The following is a 17,555-nucleotide window of genomic DNA, read 5'->3' on the forward strand; positions in this document are numbered from 1 at the left end:
CTGCTGTGGGCAAAGGTTCCCTTGATTTTTGTGATGGGCACTGGCCAAGTTCTCAAACTATGGCTGTGATCTGGAAGATAATAATGAGGTTCAGGTAACTTGTTTTGCAGGAAATTGTTTAAAGAATATCACTTTTGTGATAATGATAGAAAGCATGGTATCAGCTTGCCAGGGCAAGGGCAGTTTATTGCCCTTCTCTGGTACACCTTGAACAGCCCAGCGATCCGCTCCCCAGCCCGATGGACTCTGGGTGTGTATTTGCAGAGTGAAATATTGCTGTCTGGCCTTAATGTACACAGCAGATCATTTCTTTTCCTCTCATCCAACACTATATGCTGTGCCCTTGAGTTGCTGTTTAGAATGAGACTGTGAGGATCTCTCTGAGATTCACTAACTTGGATCCTTGTTTCTGAGTCAACCACATCATGGTCTTACTAAGAAATATATTCAGCTTTCAAATCTATTCAGCCATCCTCCCCACTCCTGCTGGAGTTAATCCCAGAACCTCATTTCTATTTTTTATCCTGTATTTGTTCACAACCACTTTCTATACAGTCTTTCTTCTGGTAATACCATTCCATCAATTAAACATTTCTTTTCCCCACAGGTTGTTTACTTTTCTGGAGGTGAGAGCTGTCACAGTTCCCTCTCTGGCAGCATTTTGTTAGTCTAAAGATGAAACACTCTCAGTCTTGCTTTAAAGCGGGTTCTTTATTCCCCATATCCTTACAGTAGCACCTGCCTGTGCCTATTTAAATTTAAATTTGGACACACCTTTCCCCAATACACACACAACCAGAAGGAAACAGTATTCCAGTCTTCCCAATGGCGTCAAAGATTCCCAGTTCTGCTAGAAACATCTTCATTCATCTGAGAATTTCATTATGTGAAAATCTTTTAGTCCATCAGGGTAAATCCCAAGGGATCACCCCAGCATCTGTGAATCCCACATTCATTCTGCAGGCAGCTCTCTCCCTGCTGATCGGATCTCCTCTCTGCTGCAATCTATCCTGTATGAATTTGTTTCATCAGTCACACAGCCAGTATGACTTTAGCATTGCACACCAAAATGTTCTGCAATGCATGGAAACTCTGGCTGTGGGTATATGCCAATAATCATCATTGCACACACGCTTTCCACTTTCAGACTGCAGAGAAAATTGAAAACAAATAGCAAGGGCTGCAGCAGACACATGGTTATTGGGCAGAGGACAAGCATGAATGAAGTCTTCGGTTCTAGTTATAGATCTGACAGTCACTTGCTCTTTTGTCTTTATGTCAGATGTAAAGCTTCTATAAAATGGAGTAATAGAATTTGCTTGCCCACATTGCATGGGTAAATCTGAATGATATTTCATGTTCGTACAGGAGACTGAATATGTAACCTGCCAAGTATTTACTATCACAATCACTTTTAGACTAAAAAATGTAGCTCCCACAGTCTGTGAGCAAATATAATTGACAACACATATCATTTTGTGCATGGGCACCATGAAATGAAAATCGTAACTCCACATGAAAGGTTTTTTCTGAAGGGACTCCCAGTTTCATTAGCTATCTAGGTAACTTACCTCCAAATATAAAACACATTCAGTTTCTGCTTCTGTACAAAACTACCAGAAATGTATATCTAAAATACAGACCTTGAGTGAAATAAACATTTACCAGCACCACCAAAATACAAACACAGCAGAAATGCGTGTATTGGAATCACAACCTGACCAGACTGGGCGCCCGATCCTGTCCCTGCCCATACCAGGCAGGGTGTGTGAAGTGTTGCTCAGCACACACAAGAGTGGCAGAACCCAGCCACGTGTGAAATGCAAACTGGAGTCATTGTCAAAGCAGCAGCAGCAGCACTCCAAGTTAAAAAAAAAAAAAAAAAGCAGGAAGAGATGACACTTCTGGAGCAGAGCTGAAGATCATCACCGCTCTGAGCTCCAGGAGCCGAGAGGGCTCGCAGGGTGAGATGGACAACTACACGTTTAGCAGTAGGACTGAGGAGACTTTCCATCCCCTGCCTGTGACCGACTCATCTGCTTCCATTTGCAGCACTTCCCCGTCTCAGGCACTAGCGCTTTCCTGCCCCACCACCCGACAGGAGGTGGGGGAGCGCTTGTAGCCACCCAGGCTTATGCTCACAAAGCTGTCACCACAGGAGCTCACCTCCCCAGGACCTTACCTCTAACCTGGAGAGCACTGTCCTTGGCAGAAGGAATTTGCTCAGAAGACCTTCATGTTCCTCAAAGGATGGGTTATAAGGAGGTGACAATTCCCTCACACACTGCCTGCTTTAGTCTTTTTGAGGTCAACTGGAGTTTGGTAGCCATTTTCCTGAGAGTGAGTTCTTAAGGAACTGGAAGGAAACTGGGGGGACAAGGAGGGGGCAATGCTATGACCAAGAAAAAGTCCTATAGGGAAGAAAACCATGGGTTTGGTGCAAGGAGAGGTGCATGCACAACAAATGAATTTCTGTAGAAATGAATGGCAGCAATGAAGGCAAGGCTTGCCATTCCTACGTTCCTTATTTCATAGTAATACCAAATAAAAAAAGCCTCTCCATCTCCACCTGCCCTTCCTGAGAAAAAAAAACAAACAACCCCATCTCCCAGGGTATCAAAGAAATCTACAAGGAAAACAAAACAATTCTAACATTTGGAAAAGATTCAGGACCTGGTTCAGGTACTCCAGACCAGGTGGCAAGTTATGAGTGTGTGATGTTTGCTTCCAGAGACTTGTTGGTTCCACAGGCTTATTCTGTTCCGGAAGGTCAGAAGAACCAGGGAGGTAATCCTTAAAGACTGAGTTGGTTTGTCCCTGAGATTCTGCAGGAAAAGAAAAAAAAATAAATCTGAAATGAACAGGAACAAACAGCAACTAGCTGCTTGGACCAAAACTGAAACAATAACGTCACATTCTGCCTGTGAATGTATCAGCATTTTAGTTCAGATCAGGTGTGAGGATCTGAAATGAATCTCCTGGTGGTCCCACACTTTGAGCACTCTGATTCACTTTATAAAACAGTCCTAGAGTATGCAAAGTGGAATCACTATAGATGAAGCTAAACCGGGAGATGTGGTCTTGGAGGACACCTGATCCACTCTGACAGCTTGCGAGCGCTCAGTCAGTGGGACAGGGCTGGAGCTGGTCTGGACTCACACAAAGGGTGGCCACAAGCTCCTCAGCACGGGCTGCTCAGCCCTGCGTGCTACTGTACACCGAGCTGCTGAGGGCTCGCTGCTAGCAAGATGCGTTCTAGCATCTTGAGGGCATGCATATTTTCTCTTAATTAGAGATAACCTTTCCAGGGATCTCAGATTCCCCAAGCTGGATGTTACAACCCTGGTATCAAAGCCTACACAGCCTCTTACAGTGTATTATTCATTATTATCTTAATGAAAAGATCAGATATCATTAAGCCGTGTTTTCTGGTTGCTATTGCAAACACGTCCTTTAGGAAACAGCAATGGTTGCCTTGGCTCGTGCTGCGAAGGAAAGGAGAGTATTTAATGTTACGGGCACCTGTATGCCCACACCCCTTCATACGCACAGGCACCGTCCCCCACAGTGCCGCGATCACCTGAGCCATTTGATTCTCAACAAACTCCTACTGGTTTTACTATGAGCATCTTTCCGCAGCCTTCAGTAACACTGGCTCTGCCGGAACAAGAGCAAGCGAGCTGAAGCTCTGCGCATATAAATACTAAATCCTCATATTAAGCTGAGCCCCTGCGCTTTGGCAGTAAAGCAGTCCCCAAACTGATCATTGTTATCTCATGTGTGACAATACTTTGGCAGGATGGGGTTTGAGGTTCAGAAGGAATTTTGGCTCTAGGTCTGAAGTTCTCTTTTGCTGTTGTGGGTTTAAATGAGATTCTTTAGCATTATTTGAACTCACTATGGATGATTCATCGTTTAATCATATTTTGATCTTAATTTATCTTTGCAGCCACTGCTTTCTTTTAAAGTCTGAGACCACAGGAAGAAGTAGCAACCCCTTTGAATTTGTAGCTGTCTTTTAAAAATGTATAACTGGATAATAAATATTTTATATGCTCTTCTGCATCATTTTACCTCTCAGGGTTCTGTTACTGCCGTAACTCTTGTTGTTACATGAAATGCCATGAAGTGGCCGAGTGTTAGTGTTATTCTCCAATAATAAAGAGAAAAAAAAGACAACAAATTGCAGTTCTACCTGTCAAATTTTAAGCTATACAAAAATCAAACAGTAAATACATTAAATATTGATGACAATCTGAGCTACTCTGACACACTGTCTATTTTTGTGGATGTTTCCCATTTCATTTATGGTATGGGAAAACTTAAAAGTTACCATATGATGCAGTGAGCATTCTGTACAATCACAATCTGTAGAGTTACTTCTTCCTAAAAGAAGTATACTGTCAAGTTCTTTCATTATGAAAACCGTATTACACAACATGACTATCTTGCTGCTTCTCTTAACTACTATGTATTAAAAATATATAAAACCAGATCTCTCTTATATGGCTAAAGATAAACAAAATGTAAAAAAATGTATATGCCAAGAGTGCAACAATGCTGTGAAACTTGCTTGCTGCTGTATAACTTTTAGTGCCGTAAGTGCAGAATGTTTTGAGTATTATTTGGGGAGGAAAAAAAAAAAGAGGAGTAAACACTTGGCAAACATCAATTGACATTGCTGAAATTGCCTGGGCCAACATCCACCTCTGTACGTCACAAGGTGACCTCTGTGGAGTTGCATTCATGTTAAGAAAAAAGAGATTTGTGTCCTTCTACTTAGTTTAACTGTTTGAAGGCATGGACAAGATTACTTTAGAAGGCTTGTTAGATCATCAGCACACTGCAGTGTTTGCCTATAGCCCCGAGTACCCAACCGGCTGCAGCTAAAAGACAATACATGACAAAGATGAATCCAGAAAGGAGTAATCTGATTAAATTCAGTTATTCTTCAGATATTTATTTTTTCTTATGTCTATCAAGACTCTGACCAGTTTTGCAAGTGAAAAGCATTTGCTGATTTGGTATTTTCAAAGTGGAATAGGAAAGAAGCGTACAAAGATAGTGGTACCTTTTGGCTCAGTACCTGCCCTTCCCACGCATTCTGTACCGACAGGTTTAAGCACAAAGACACAAACACTAAATCTTCTGATTGAATACGGATGCTAACATTTTGTAACATATTTTATTCAAACAACATTCTAGTATAGATTTTAGTCTCCTTAGGAGCCTCTTGAATGCTGAAAAATTAAAGGATGCCAAAACAACTGTGCTTTGGCTGATGTGGTTTTAGCCTGAAACTCTCACTTCATCAGACTGCTGATTGCTGGAAACGTACAAGACAGTAGTTTTCTGTAAACATGATCTAAAAATACAGACTATAGATGCACTTACCTTGTGAGGCCATGAAGCTTCCCGAGTTACTTCTTCAAAGGAAGCCAGGTTAAAAGAAAAGGCTTTTCTTGTTGCAGCAAAGAAAAAAAGAGCACAGCATGCACAAAACTTCAGAAGGTGTCTGTCTACTTCATATCAGCTTACAAAGAGCTGGAGGAAATGTATTGCCTTTCTCATGTTCCAGAACACTGCATTTTATGTCTATGGACAACAGGGGGAGATGATGCTAACAAACAAGAAAAACATTATTCGTTTCAAGTCGTTTGCACCAATGGAAAGAGGAAAAAGTGTTTTGTGAATACAAAGAGGCAAAACTTCAATATATCCACTGGCTACACATTAGACCTAAAATTCTGCTTTACAATGTATGTGTATATCCTGAGACTATACAAATTCTATCTTTATAATTCAATATTTATGTTTCTGTTTCTTCGGAGTATCCAGTAAAGACAGAGGAGCTAATTACCTGCATTTCCCTATGGCTGGCCCCCACTCAACATCTCCCATGCACAGGGCGGGAAAAGCTGCCTTGGATTTCTCACTGTATTCCATCCGTGTAGCACCAGCCTCCCCTACGAGGGGTGTCATGCCTGCACACAGACCCAGAAAACGATCCTGTACCCCCCACCCCACACACCACCCCCCTGCCTATGCAGGGCTCTGCTGATCCGTGTGAGGTGTTTAAACTGGATTTGGAGTATTAAAACAGACTGGCTGTGCTTTGCTCCAAACAAGCACCGTCCATACCGAAACGTAACACACGTAATCGCCCGCATTGCACCGAGAGGGAAGGAGGAGGAGGAGGAGGGAGAGTAACCTTGACTTACCAGCTCATATTTCTGCCTCAAGTGCCCAAGTCGCCATGGAGATCATCACACACATGCGATCTGCAGACAGATATGAAGCATGGCTGCAAAAATGGCAGAGCCTATGCACAGAGCCCGGCAGAGCAGAGGGAGGTGTTGGGGACCATTTTCTGTTCTCTCTGCTACTGCAAGTCCTACTGATTTGAAACGCTTTGTGGCAGCATGTCCGAGCAGATTTAATTCCAGAGTATACGGTTCAGGAAGATGCTGATGAGGATCTCTGAAGGAAGAATACAGAAAACTCCTCTAAAAAAATTATATAGAAGATGATTTTTATTAACTGCTTTAGTTTTAGTCCATGCAAAGGCCTCAGGTCTACCTATGGAACATGTAAAAATTTGGTGTTGTGAAACTTTCCAGGAGTTCATCATTTCCTGCTTGAGAAGTCTCTGGGTGCAGTGGCAGCACAGCCTGACCCAGCAGCCGGTCCCTGCTGTGCTCACCCTGGGAAAAACCATGTGAAGGGAGAAGACAGCCCACAGACAAAATCTTTGGTTGGTGAAAAACTGCACTAAACAAATCCCTCTGGCTGCAGAAGAAGTTTGAAATCACTTTTTGCTTCCTTCCTCCCTGTCAAAAATGTGCTGCTTTGGAGCAGGGGATCTAACTTGGAGAGCAGACACAAAGCCTAAACAAAGAAGTAAAAAGGAAAGGGAAAGCTCTGGATAAATATAATAAACCTAACTTTGAAAATGGCAGATGAAAACTCAGATGAGACGGCACCCACCTACCTTTAAAAATTAATAAAGACTTATTATAGCTCCCAGAAAACCAAACAAAAGTAAAATCCCAATAGTTCTGTCAATGTACAAAGCAAGCGCAGTACAGTAAGAAAAATGTGCCTAAAATAGAAAACACATACATATGGTGAAAGGCGATGTTTCAAACATTTATAAAAAGCATTTTTGAGAAGTCCAAGCAGCTCACTTGCTGACCTGGAGGAACACACGGACACCGATGCAGCCTGTCTGTGCTGTACTCGGTACCCATCACACAGGACCAGTCCCAGCCGTTCCCACGGCGTTTGCGGGCTCTGGGACAGGGCAGCCTGGTGGTGCTGGGAGCTGCTGGCACCGCAGCATCAGGCTCCTGGGCAACAGCCACCACGGTGGCACAGGCAGGTCTGCCCGTCTGCAGGAGCCAGGTTTCATCATCCTGCCACACATGAAATAAACATTTCCCTGAAGCAGTTCTGCCCAAAAGAAGTAATTTTCTGATATTATTTACAAAATTGTAGTAAATAAGTAATAGAAAAATAGAAGTACATATTATAGAAAGATTGAAGTACATATTCTATTTTTCCATTTCTCTCACAATTTTCTGTAGATGTCTCCTCTTACCCCATTCTTATTGTTTTATTCTGAAGCAATAATTTTAGTAGATTACATCAATAGATTTACAATAGATTGTAAACAGTAGTCTTGCATTGGCATAGATCTTTACAAACAAAACTATATATTTAATAGTTTCTTTAATCTGAATATTCAGTTGTTTGTTTATTTGTTTTTAAATAAGTACTCAAATACTGGTCAAAATCTACTCCAGCCATGATTAAAAGCAGCTTCACTATGGACTTCAGGAACAGAAGGCTTAATCACGTTTGTCCAAGCACAAATGCAGCCATCCTTTTGTGATATTTCATGGAGTCATAGAATGGTTTAGGTTGGGAGGGACCTTAAAGATCATCTAGTTCCAACCCCGCTGCCATGGGTAGGGACACCTCCCACCAGACCAAGTTGCTCAAAGCCCCATCCAGCCTGGCCTTGGACACTTCCAGGGATGGGGCAGCCACAACTTCTCTGGGCAACCTGTGCCAGTGTCTCACCACCCTCACAGGAAAGAATTTCTTCCTGATATCTATTTTAAAATCTCCCCTCTTCCAGTTTGAAGCCATTACCCTTCATCCTATCACTACATGCCCTTGTAAAAAGTCCCTCTCCAGCTTTCTTGTAGGTCCCCTTCAGATACTGGAAAGCCGCTATAAGGTCTCCCTGGAGTCTTCTCTTCTCCAGGCTGAACAACTCCATTTAGAAATACACAGGAAAAAAATACTCAAGAAATCAGGAAAAACATTCACAGAATGTTTCTGGCCAGCTGTTAAGGACCTGAGGAAGCAGAGCAGCAGTACCCAAAGTGGGGTTCTGCCAAGACATTGAGCTTACTGTCTCTGTCCCTTGCAGAAGGCTCCCAGGGATCACTGTCTACATTTACTCTAGCATGAGGAGTCTGAACATGCTCCCTTCCTCTATATGAATGTGCTGAACATCTGTAACACAGTCACAGGTATAGATAAAATAAAATAAAATAAAATAAAATAAAATAAAATAAAATAAATAAGCCAATTGTGCATACATGTATTCCCTCTACCTGTAAAATATACTTATTCCATCCCATGGTATACAGCTTATAAAGAGTGCTGGGCAAACCCATAGAAGATGCAAGTTATCATGGATCCATTAAAATCAATAACACTATTCAGATTAGGGCAAGCAGGGCTTGGCTGGAGGAGTTTATACATCTAGAATCTTCCTTTTTTCTTTAAAGAAAAGTTACATTGCATCTTCTCTATAACTACTACTTCTCCAAAAGCACAGGGATCCATCCCTGCTAAGCTGACATACAAACATCATTGTAGCTAATGGTTAGTAAACAAATTACTGCAGCCTGTAGGAAACCTATCCATGGACTGAGACATCATTGTCTCAGATGGCACAGAGCCAAAACACAGATTTTCCTCAAGAAAGTATATAGTATTTGTCAACCAGGTAGAACAATAGAGCAAAGATAGCATATGGCTCAGCATAGGTGCTGCTTTTCTGGAGCCTTAATCACTCTTCTACAGGCACCACAGCCAGAGCATGGCAACGGTTTCACAAAAAGCACCTTCACTGGTTGTCAGAGGCACCAAGAGAAAAACAGGAGACAGCAGCAAAGTTGAAAGTATTAGGAAAAGCTGTCCGGCTCCCTGCTGCTCAGAAAACTGCCCGATAAACTCAGTGCAAGATATTTGCCCTTGTATTCAGCAGGGAAAAGATGACACTGCCCTTTCCCCGCTGTATCACCATCGGCTGCCCCAGGTAAGCAGGAACTGCCTCTCCCCCTGTCCCCACAGTCTAGACAAGTTAATGTGAGAGCTCAGCTCCTCCCCGCCTGCCCGTACCGAGCTCTGAGCAGCCAGGGATGCGCTCTGCCATCCAGCAGGCAGGATCAGGACAGCATGCAGGTGCCATGAAAGGCAACCCAGACCTCACTGAGCAATGCCTGAGCTTCCCTCCTGCTAAGAGGGGCGATGGCTAATGCCCATTTCCATTTTATATTTCGTTTCCTCAAAATATCAATTGTCACCAGTGTTAAAACATGTTGGTATTGTCATTTTTTTACTAGGAGATTATACAGCCTTCCTACCTTTCCTAGGTGTGCCTTTAGAGCAGAGAGAAATGCTGAGCACGAGCACAAGTATCAGAGGGTGACTCTGTGCAAAAAGAAGCTCCAAGTTACAGATTTTTACCCAGTTTTGCTTTCTGCACTGGAAAAAAAAAAAAAAAAAGAAAAAAATCAATTTTTTAAATAAGCGGCCACCTAATATGGATCTCACCTTGAACTTTGGGTTGTGAGGCGTCCTGCTGCAGCTCGTGTCTACAGTAACTCCTCCCCTCCGAAGACGTCTGCAATCATGTTGAAATACCGCAGGCAGCACCCGGCATCGGCAGCGCTGAGCGGCTGCCCGTGCTGACGGCACGTATCGCACCCCGCACTACGGAGCAGCCTGCTCTCCTTTCTCTGCCCATGGCAGGTTTACTGTAGCTATTCCCCAAGGTGACTGTTGTGCATGAATTAATAGAAAAATACAGCCTTTAAAATAACAGCTGTTTGGCGCTCTGCTCTTTATTTTGCATTTAAGTGAACTGGGAGAAATGGAGTGAAGATAGCAGTCTTAAAATGATTGTGTAAGAACAAGAAAGAAATCTTTCAAGCACCTGGATTTAGAAACAGTACATGGGTATTGAATAGGTATCAGAAATTTTAATGCTCCCCCCAGCAAGTATGGATACAGGTCAGAGCCTAGATATAGATGTCAGCAAAATACAGCAATCAGCTGGAAGTTCATAAACCAGCTTCCGTACCCAATTTTGACACAGTAGATGGAGAAGGCTTTGGGGTTTTTTTGGTTGGTTGTTTTTTGAGGAGGAGGTGTTTGCTTTTGGAGTTTTTTTTCCAGGGTTTTTTTTAGGGGTGGATTTTTGTTGTGTTGAGTTTTTGTTTGGTTGGTTTTGATTGTTTTTAAATCACCTGTAAAATCTTGTTCTGATAAAAACACAGCACGTGGCGGGGCTGTGGGCACCGCTGGTGAGCGCTGCCTCACCCACACGCTGGTTTCCCAGCAGCATGAAATGGTCAGTCCAGAATACTGAATTCAACCCCAGAACCAAATGTTTCAATTTGCATCATATTAAACAGGTTTTAAGATAAAAGCAGAAGTGTGACCATGAAGAGGTTAAATTATGTAAGCAGACCGATGTGATTCAAGCAAAAATAAGGCCAAAAAGGAGCAGCATGCAAGACCTGAACGTTTCTTGCACCAAACCATGTGCCAAACCTCCTCTTTGGTCATGAAATTTGGTTTTGAAATTAGTCTCTCACCTTTGAGTGAATTTGCGCTAATTAATGAGCACTCTGAGGGATTTTTTTTTAAATCTATCCTGAAGCTATTCTGCTTCAGGTAAATATCCTTTCATATTCATTAGGTTTGCGTCTCAGAGAGAATAACTTTATAGCTCTGTGGCAAGAGCACTCTGGAAGTACATATAAAGTTCACTGCTTTAACTGTATTGGAAACAAAAACATTTTATGCTTCTTTTCTGCTTACTTTAGTAAACAGTGCTGTGATGAATCTATTTTGAGAAGCTGAAGTTAATTTCACCTGATTTTATTTTTATTTTGACTTGAAACCATTTGCCAGGTTCAACTGAAATTCACAAACTGTCTCAGCTTCTTTTTGCTTATTAAACACAGGCTCAGCGGTAAGAGAACCGCATCTTGCCCTTTCCTACATGTAACCAAATCCCCCTCAACGCTTTCCAGGCTGAAATCAAGCAGTAGGCATTCTGCCTGGGAAGCCATAAGCTGTCACAAGCCTAACCAAACTGCAACTGCTCAGCAGCCTCTAACAATTGGATCTAGTGCTTGTCTGTAATTAAATTTTACCCATGTAACTCGGCGATAAAATGAGATAAAGTACTCAAACAATATACACTAGTATATTAATAAGATTATTTCTGTCTTCTAGTACATTGAATGACAGAACTTTTGGATACAAATGCAATAAACACTCTTGGTGATGTGACAGAACTACTTCGCTGGCCTTGAAAGGTTATTAAATAAAATTAGAACAATTGTGTTTTGCTGTAGAAGAAAACCTAGTACTTCTTTCAAACTTATCTCTCCTTTTCACAGAATCACGGAATGGTAGGGGCTGGAAGGGACCTTCGTGGAGGTCATCTAAGTCCAACCCCCCCCTTCCAAAGCAGGTTCCCCTAGAGCAGGTTGGACAGGAACACATCCAGGCGGGCTTTGAGAACACATCCAGGCTCCAGAGAAGGAGACTCCACAACCCCTCTGGGCAGCCTGTTCCAGTGCTCTATCACCCTCAAAGTAAAGAGTTTTTTCCTCACGTTCACACGGAAATTCCTGTGTTCCCGTTTATGCCTGTTGCCCCTTATCCTGTCACTGGGGGCCATTGAAGAGAGTCTGGGCCCATCATCTTGACACTCCCCCCAGAAAGTGCACTGGAAAGCCAGAGTATCAGAAAACACTGAGGATATTTTAGATGCTTTTCCTTCTGTAAAAATGACTTAAATTGAAATCAACATTTGCATCAACTGTCACATCAACTTGTCAAGGCACTAGGTAGGATGTGGACAGCCCCAGCTTTGCCCACATTAGCCAACAGTGCAGTGCAACAGCAGCACACGTGCAGAAAGAAAAGACAGGCAATGCAGGACTCGCCCACGCTTGGTGGCTCTGGGTTTTGCTTCGGTTCTCATGCGGCATTTCGGTTGAGCACCACTGGTGGCTCTTGGTCTGCTCCCAGAATGTGTCTTCCAATTTGGTCTCACCCAACTGGAATCAGTTTGCATACTCTGGGACTTCTCCAAAACTACACTTAAGCACAGCAAGCGGGGATGACCAAGAGATTCCCTTAAAAAATTCTGTACAAACTAAATCACTACCATGGACATATCCAGCTGACCACGGTATCTGCCGTCAGATGACACCTTCTATCCATGAAAGACATTTCATTAAGGTGCAACAAATTTTTAGCAGTCATTACAATGTCTGCCTGATGGTTGAGTTTTGCAAGTTCCCTCTCTGGAAAATATAAGGCAACATCACTAAGTTACTCTAGTAGGTCACTGGAGCGTCTGTTTACAAGTTAATCCCCAGTAACACAGATCCAGTGACCCAGAGGTGAAAAGTTATGTGCTTATTTAGAGCATGAGGTGGACAGTCCTGACACTCCCACGAGGGCTACAACTGTCCCAAGATTATCAGCTCATCTGTTCCACATGTTCAGAAAGTAACCATTCAATATTCTAATTCTAAATTCAAACTAAATAAACATTTTTCACTTTTTGAGGGAAGAAAAAGAAGAGAAATGGATAAGACATCCACAAGATTTAATGACATAATGGTAACTCTATTAGGACATCAAAATTAATTTCAGTTTCCCTGAGGTATCTTATTTTAATTAACAAATCCATGATCCTGCTCTATTAATTAGCATACTGAAAGAATAATAAGTTTCAGATGAGCTTAATTCTAATAAAGCTTTTCATCCCCTAAAAAAATAATAAAAGGAATTAAGGATCTCAATCCAGTTTGCTTTCTACATTTAGTAGCAACATTTAGAAATTCTACTCAATAGTACAGAACAACTTTTAGTCTTTTTTTTTTAATTTGAAAATATTTTGGATTTGCACTTACTGTATTTGAGACATTCTGCCTATTGAAAGGATGGCAGTGGCCCACTAAGAAAAGTAATTCTTGCAGTATACCAGCTAATTTTTCATATTGTTTCCTATTAAAATTTATAACCTATAGGGATAACATGAATTTTTTTTAAATCTTTACCCAATGCTGATTTTCCAACAAACCCAAACAACAGCAGTTATCCATTAGCATCCAATCTGGGTCAAATAAAATTCTAGGGGTGTATCTGGGACACCAAGCTGCACAGGAGATGTTTTGTGCCTCAATTTACCTGGACCATTCAGTGGTCACTGAGTGGCTGCTACACTACTGGTCAAATCACACATTTTTATAGGCATGCTAATTCATTAGTCTGCTCAAAGCAGACCTGGAAAACAGATTCTTTGTTCCCAAGTTTGTTATATGTTCCTCTCTTCTTATATCACAGTTTGTTTAGTGGTGAAACATCACAGCAAGTTTTTCCATTTGTTTTTGATTCCTAAATGCAACAGTTTTTTACTTTAGATGCCTGCAAAGCACTTTGCAGATTCCTCGGTATATGAAATAAAAGTAGAAAAGAAAATATTAGCAAACTGCCAAAGGCTCAGGTTAGCAAAAAAAGCTTAGCAGAAAACTTGTCATAAATGAAAACATATTAATGCTTGTAATTTCAGAACTACTTGTCCTGTTAAGACGGCCTGCGTCTTTGACCTAGCACCATCTGTAAAACAAACAAGAGCAAAAGAGGACAGTAGGAAATTATGCATGCACGACTTTTCCAATTAGTATATCATGTCAGCATTTTGCTTATGTATTTCAAACGACCAGGGTGAATATTTCCAATGCTTCACTGAAGAACAAAAGTCAAGATATTTATTATGTATCAGAAAAAGAAATAGCATTAATAGAATATGTAGAAAGAGTTGAGCAATTTAAAAATATGGGTTATAAGGAAAAATGTACGTGAACTTCACTAATACTTCTGCCAGCTCTGTCACTGCACAGTCGCTCTCTCTTCCAGCAATCGTGGAGGAGAGAATGGCAGGAACTGCTCTAGCCAGTAACAAGATGCTCTGATAGTTAAAGTTGGTCCTGCTGTCTCATCGCTCTAATAATTTGTTTTCTGAGAACAACTTTAATAGTGGGAGACTGAGACCGCGAAGACAGTGAACATCCTTATTTCTTGCTTTATGTTTTTTGAATCAGGGTTCCAACATCTCAGGATTGAGCTTCTTGTTGCAGTGGGGATTGGCACAGACGGAACCATTCATTTTCTAAAAAATATAATATTTCCTTAATGGGAGCCATAAATTAATGCTTAATAATAGACTAAATTTCAGCTTAATTATCCTGTGCTCTCCAGCTCTCATACTTATTGCGTATCAGGTGAAAGTACAGAACTCCAGGTTCCAGATTTGTTCAAAAGAATGGGGAGTTAAAAGAAGATTCCCCTGCTAAACACACACCATTTTCATTTGGTAATTGTACTAACTTACTCTAATACTTACAGTTTAAATACAGTAGACAGACAGAGGAAGAATTAGTATACCAAAACCAGAAAGTGTAATGAATTATAGCAGCAAGAAATGAGAATAATCAAATATTGGATGAAATTCCACTCTCATTTACTCCTGTATAATAGTTTCTTCTGGTGACTGGTATGTGAATGTGGCCTCTTCTATATTTTTTTTTATACAAAGAATTATACGTTTTATAGACTCCAACATTTGGTTAATGGTTACTAAATCTAGCATTTACAGAGACATTAGGAAAGATGGTATTTATTTGCAATTTCATTTCCCTCATAGTGAAACGTGGAATCCATACAGCTGTACGCTGAAGATGATTAGAATTGCTAGAAATGAAGGCCTCCTGGGAAAAAAAAATATCAATAGCATAGTTTAACTACATGAACCATAATTGCATTATTAGCTCTGCTGTGCACTACCACAGGAAAGCTAATGACATGATTCTGAAGAAGCTTTATAGATTATGGAAAGCTGTATAACCTCTTGCGCTCCCATTGACAACCCAACTCATTTGAGATCCCTGCCATTGTGGCAAGGAAAACTGCCTCGTTTTTCACAAACCTTTGTGAATATGTCTTTTTATGGATTTTAAATACTAACTGTATGTGTGCCCACAGACCAGTAGCTGAAATAACAAGTAACCATTTGTTTAACCTTAGCTGTGGCAAATTTAGCAGTGAATTACATTTTCAGTCCCAGTCCAACAAATAAAATGACACTTGCAAAAGCAGAGAGGAAGAGGAGCTCCCCACTCCAGGCAGGCGCTGGCTGTGTCGGAGAGGTAGCAAGAGGATTACTATCATAAACTGTCACTGAAATGAAATGTCTATTTTTTTCAGAGTTATTTCAGTGTACTTACTGCTAAATCAATCTCACTACAGTTTACTAGCAGGATTCCAGCTTAAAAGCAGAAGACCAAAATAATTTTCATTACATTCTAACAATATGCAATAGCTATTTCCCTGTGAGTCACTCCCGCTTTGTCCCTGTATTTTCTCCTTCCACCCGGTCCCCAAGTTGCAAAGATGTAAATATATGAAAACCATGACTTTTTCAGCAGTTACTGAAATAGAAGAAATGCGTAATCAAGATTGTTAAGTCTGGAAACACAAAACTGCCCAAGATACAATCCTATGATACAGGGCCTGGGAGACATCTCATCTCCTCCATCGTGTCACATATAGCCAACTGGCACACATTTGCTCTTTAGCTCCTTGATGACCTGCAACAACCAATATATGTTGGTTTTACTTTATGTGCGCTCTCAAAGGAACCATTTCACCACCATATGATAATCAGCAATTTCTTTTTTCACTGGGAAGGTTTAAAAGTGAATTTGTGAGCTCCATGGGAACTGAAAGAGAACCGACCTCAGGGTGTTTCTCCACGCACAGCTCAAAGGTGGGCATGATTCATTTCACCCATTTTGGGTCTTGGATGACTTCACCACTATGCACCGAGGAACCCTGGGCATTGCGGTGGCGGTTCCTAGGCAGGTTCAGAGCAGGCCAGCCCGGCTTGGCTGTTCTTTCAGATCCCAGCACTCCGTACGTCGGCAGGTTTGCTCCCTCTCCTGGGTGCAGTACTGCTTCTGCCCTTCTTGACACCATAAGTCCATGAAGGAGCTGAGAGCACAAGGGGGAAGACTTGCCTTTCAACTGGATGTGGGGAAGCAGGATAAAAAAAAAACCTAAATAGAATAAGAGCCCTAAATTCCCAGCAAAATGGCCTATCATTGTTTACGCTCTATCTTCTTACTGCTGAGGTGACTTACCACTCTGCAACCTATTAATACATCATGCCCACTTCTGCTTGGAAAGGGTGAGCTTACTGGACAAAGCACTAACGTGCTAAATGAAGTTCCATAACAAGGGAATTCCTAAATGGACATACAATTGTGATGTACACAAGATCCACTGGATAAAAGTCTTATTTGCAGAGATTACTGGAAAACAATGTTGTATGAATGCCTGGAGCTTTTTTAACTGGGTCCTGAGGAATCGTGCCTGTTTCCATGTTTATAGTTTCTACTGTCAAATTCTGCTGGGTTTACTTATGTGTGGTAAAATGTTGCCATCAAGTGGCCATTTATTCAATTACAGAGCCCCTCTCCCCTCTGGGGCAGGCTGCTTGCCTTGCCTTAGGTGATGACTTTCTACGTTAAACTGTCTGGTAGGTAAATGTATTAACTCCACTGCTACTACTTATGCAATTACATTACTCAAGAACACTTTTGATCCCAATTGCTTTGAATCTGCAAAAAGAAGGAGGAGATTTAAAGCATCTAAATTAGCAGCGTCTGACCTCTTTATTAAGAAAAGCCAGACACATTTTTCCTCTGCAGCAGAGGAGCATAACACATAATTCTAATTCTACTAAGAGAAAGCACGTAGGGAAGCATTCCTCTTAATGCCATTGTACATACTGCCTTACAAACCATAGGGGGCATTATGTTACCATGGTTTGTTCTCCTAATTTATCAATTTAGAATGATGCTCCATTATTTTCATATTCTTCAAACACTCAAAAGCCCTATATTTACACCAACTCAAGAAATAAATGCAGAAAACTGTGTTCTGCATGTTCTGCTGTCTCAAAAGTCCTTTTCAGGTCATTAAAAGTGTGGGATTAGCACCCTTTCTTATCATCTGCAACTTAATTTAGATCTATTTACAAGTCTGAAATGTGCAGACTAATCTGTAAAGTGCCAAAAATCTGTTGCTGAGTACGAAGAAAGCAAGGGAGTAACCTTTAGGAATAGAGGAGAAAGACAATATAACTTTAGAGTGCTGGGCTC

At 41.4% G+C, this 17,555-nt stretch overlaps 1 protein-coding gene across 1 annotated transcript in view; it reads right to left on the reverse strand.

Annotated features, from left to right (window-relative positions):
• PLSCR5 (phospholipid scramblase family, member 5) overlaps positions 1-16,368 on the reverse strand; it is a 23,131-nt gene extending 6,763 nt beyond the window's left edge. The window contains exons 1-3 of the mRNA XM_009890429.1: positions 16,180-16,368; positions 7,247-7,415; positions 2,674-2,825 (exon numbers count right to left, since the gene is read on the reverse strand). Of these exons, the coding sequence (XP_009888731.1) occupies positions 2,674-2,825; positions 7,247-7,415; positions 16,180-16,368 (510 nt within the window). The remainder of the gene's footprint in view (positions 1-2,673; positions 2,826-7,246; positions 7,416-16,179) is intronic.
• Between the last annotated feature and the right edge of the window lie 1,187 nt (positions 16,369-17,555).

This window comes from Charadrius vociferus, unplaced genomic scaffold (assembly GCF_000708025.1).
Source record: "Charadrius vociferus isolate BGI_N301 unplaced genomic scaffold, ASM70802v2 scaffold650, whole genome shotgun sequence".
Lineage (NCBI taxonomy): Eukaryota > Metazoa > Chordata > Aves > Charadriiformes > Charadriidae > Charadrius > Charadrius vociferus.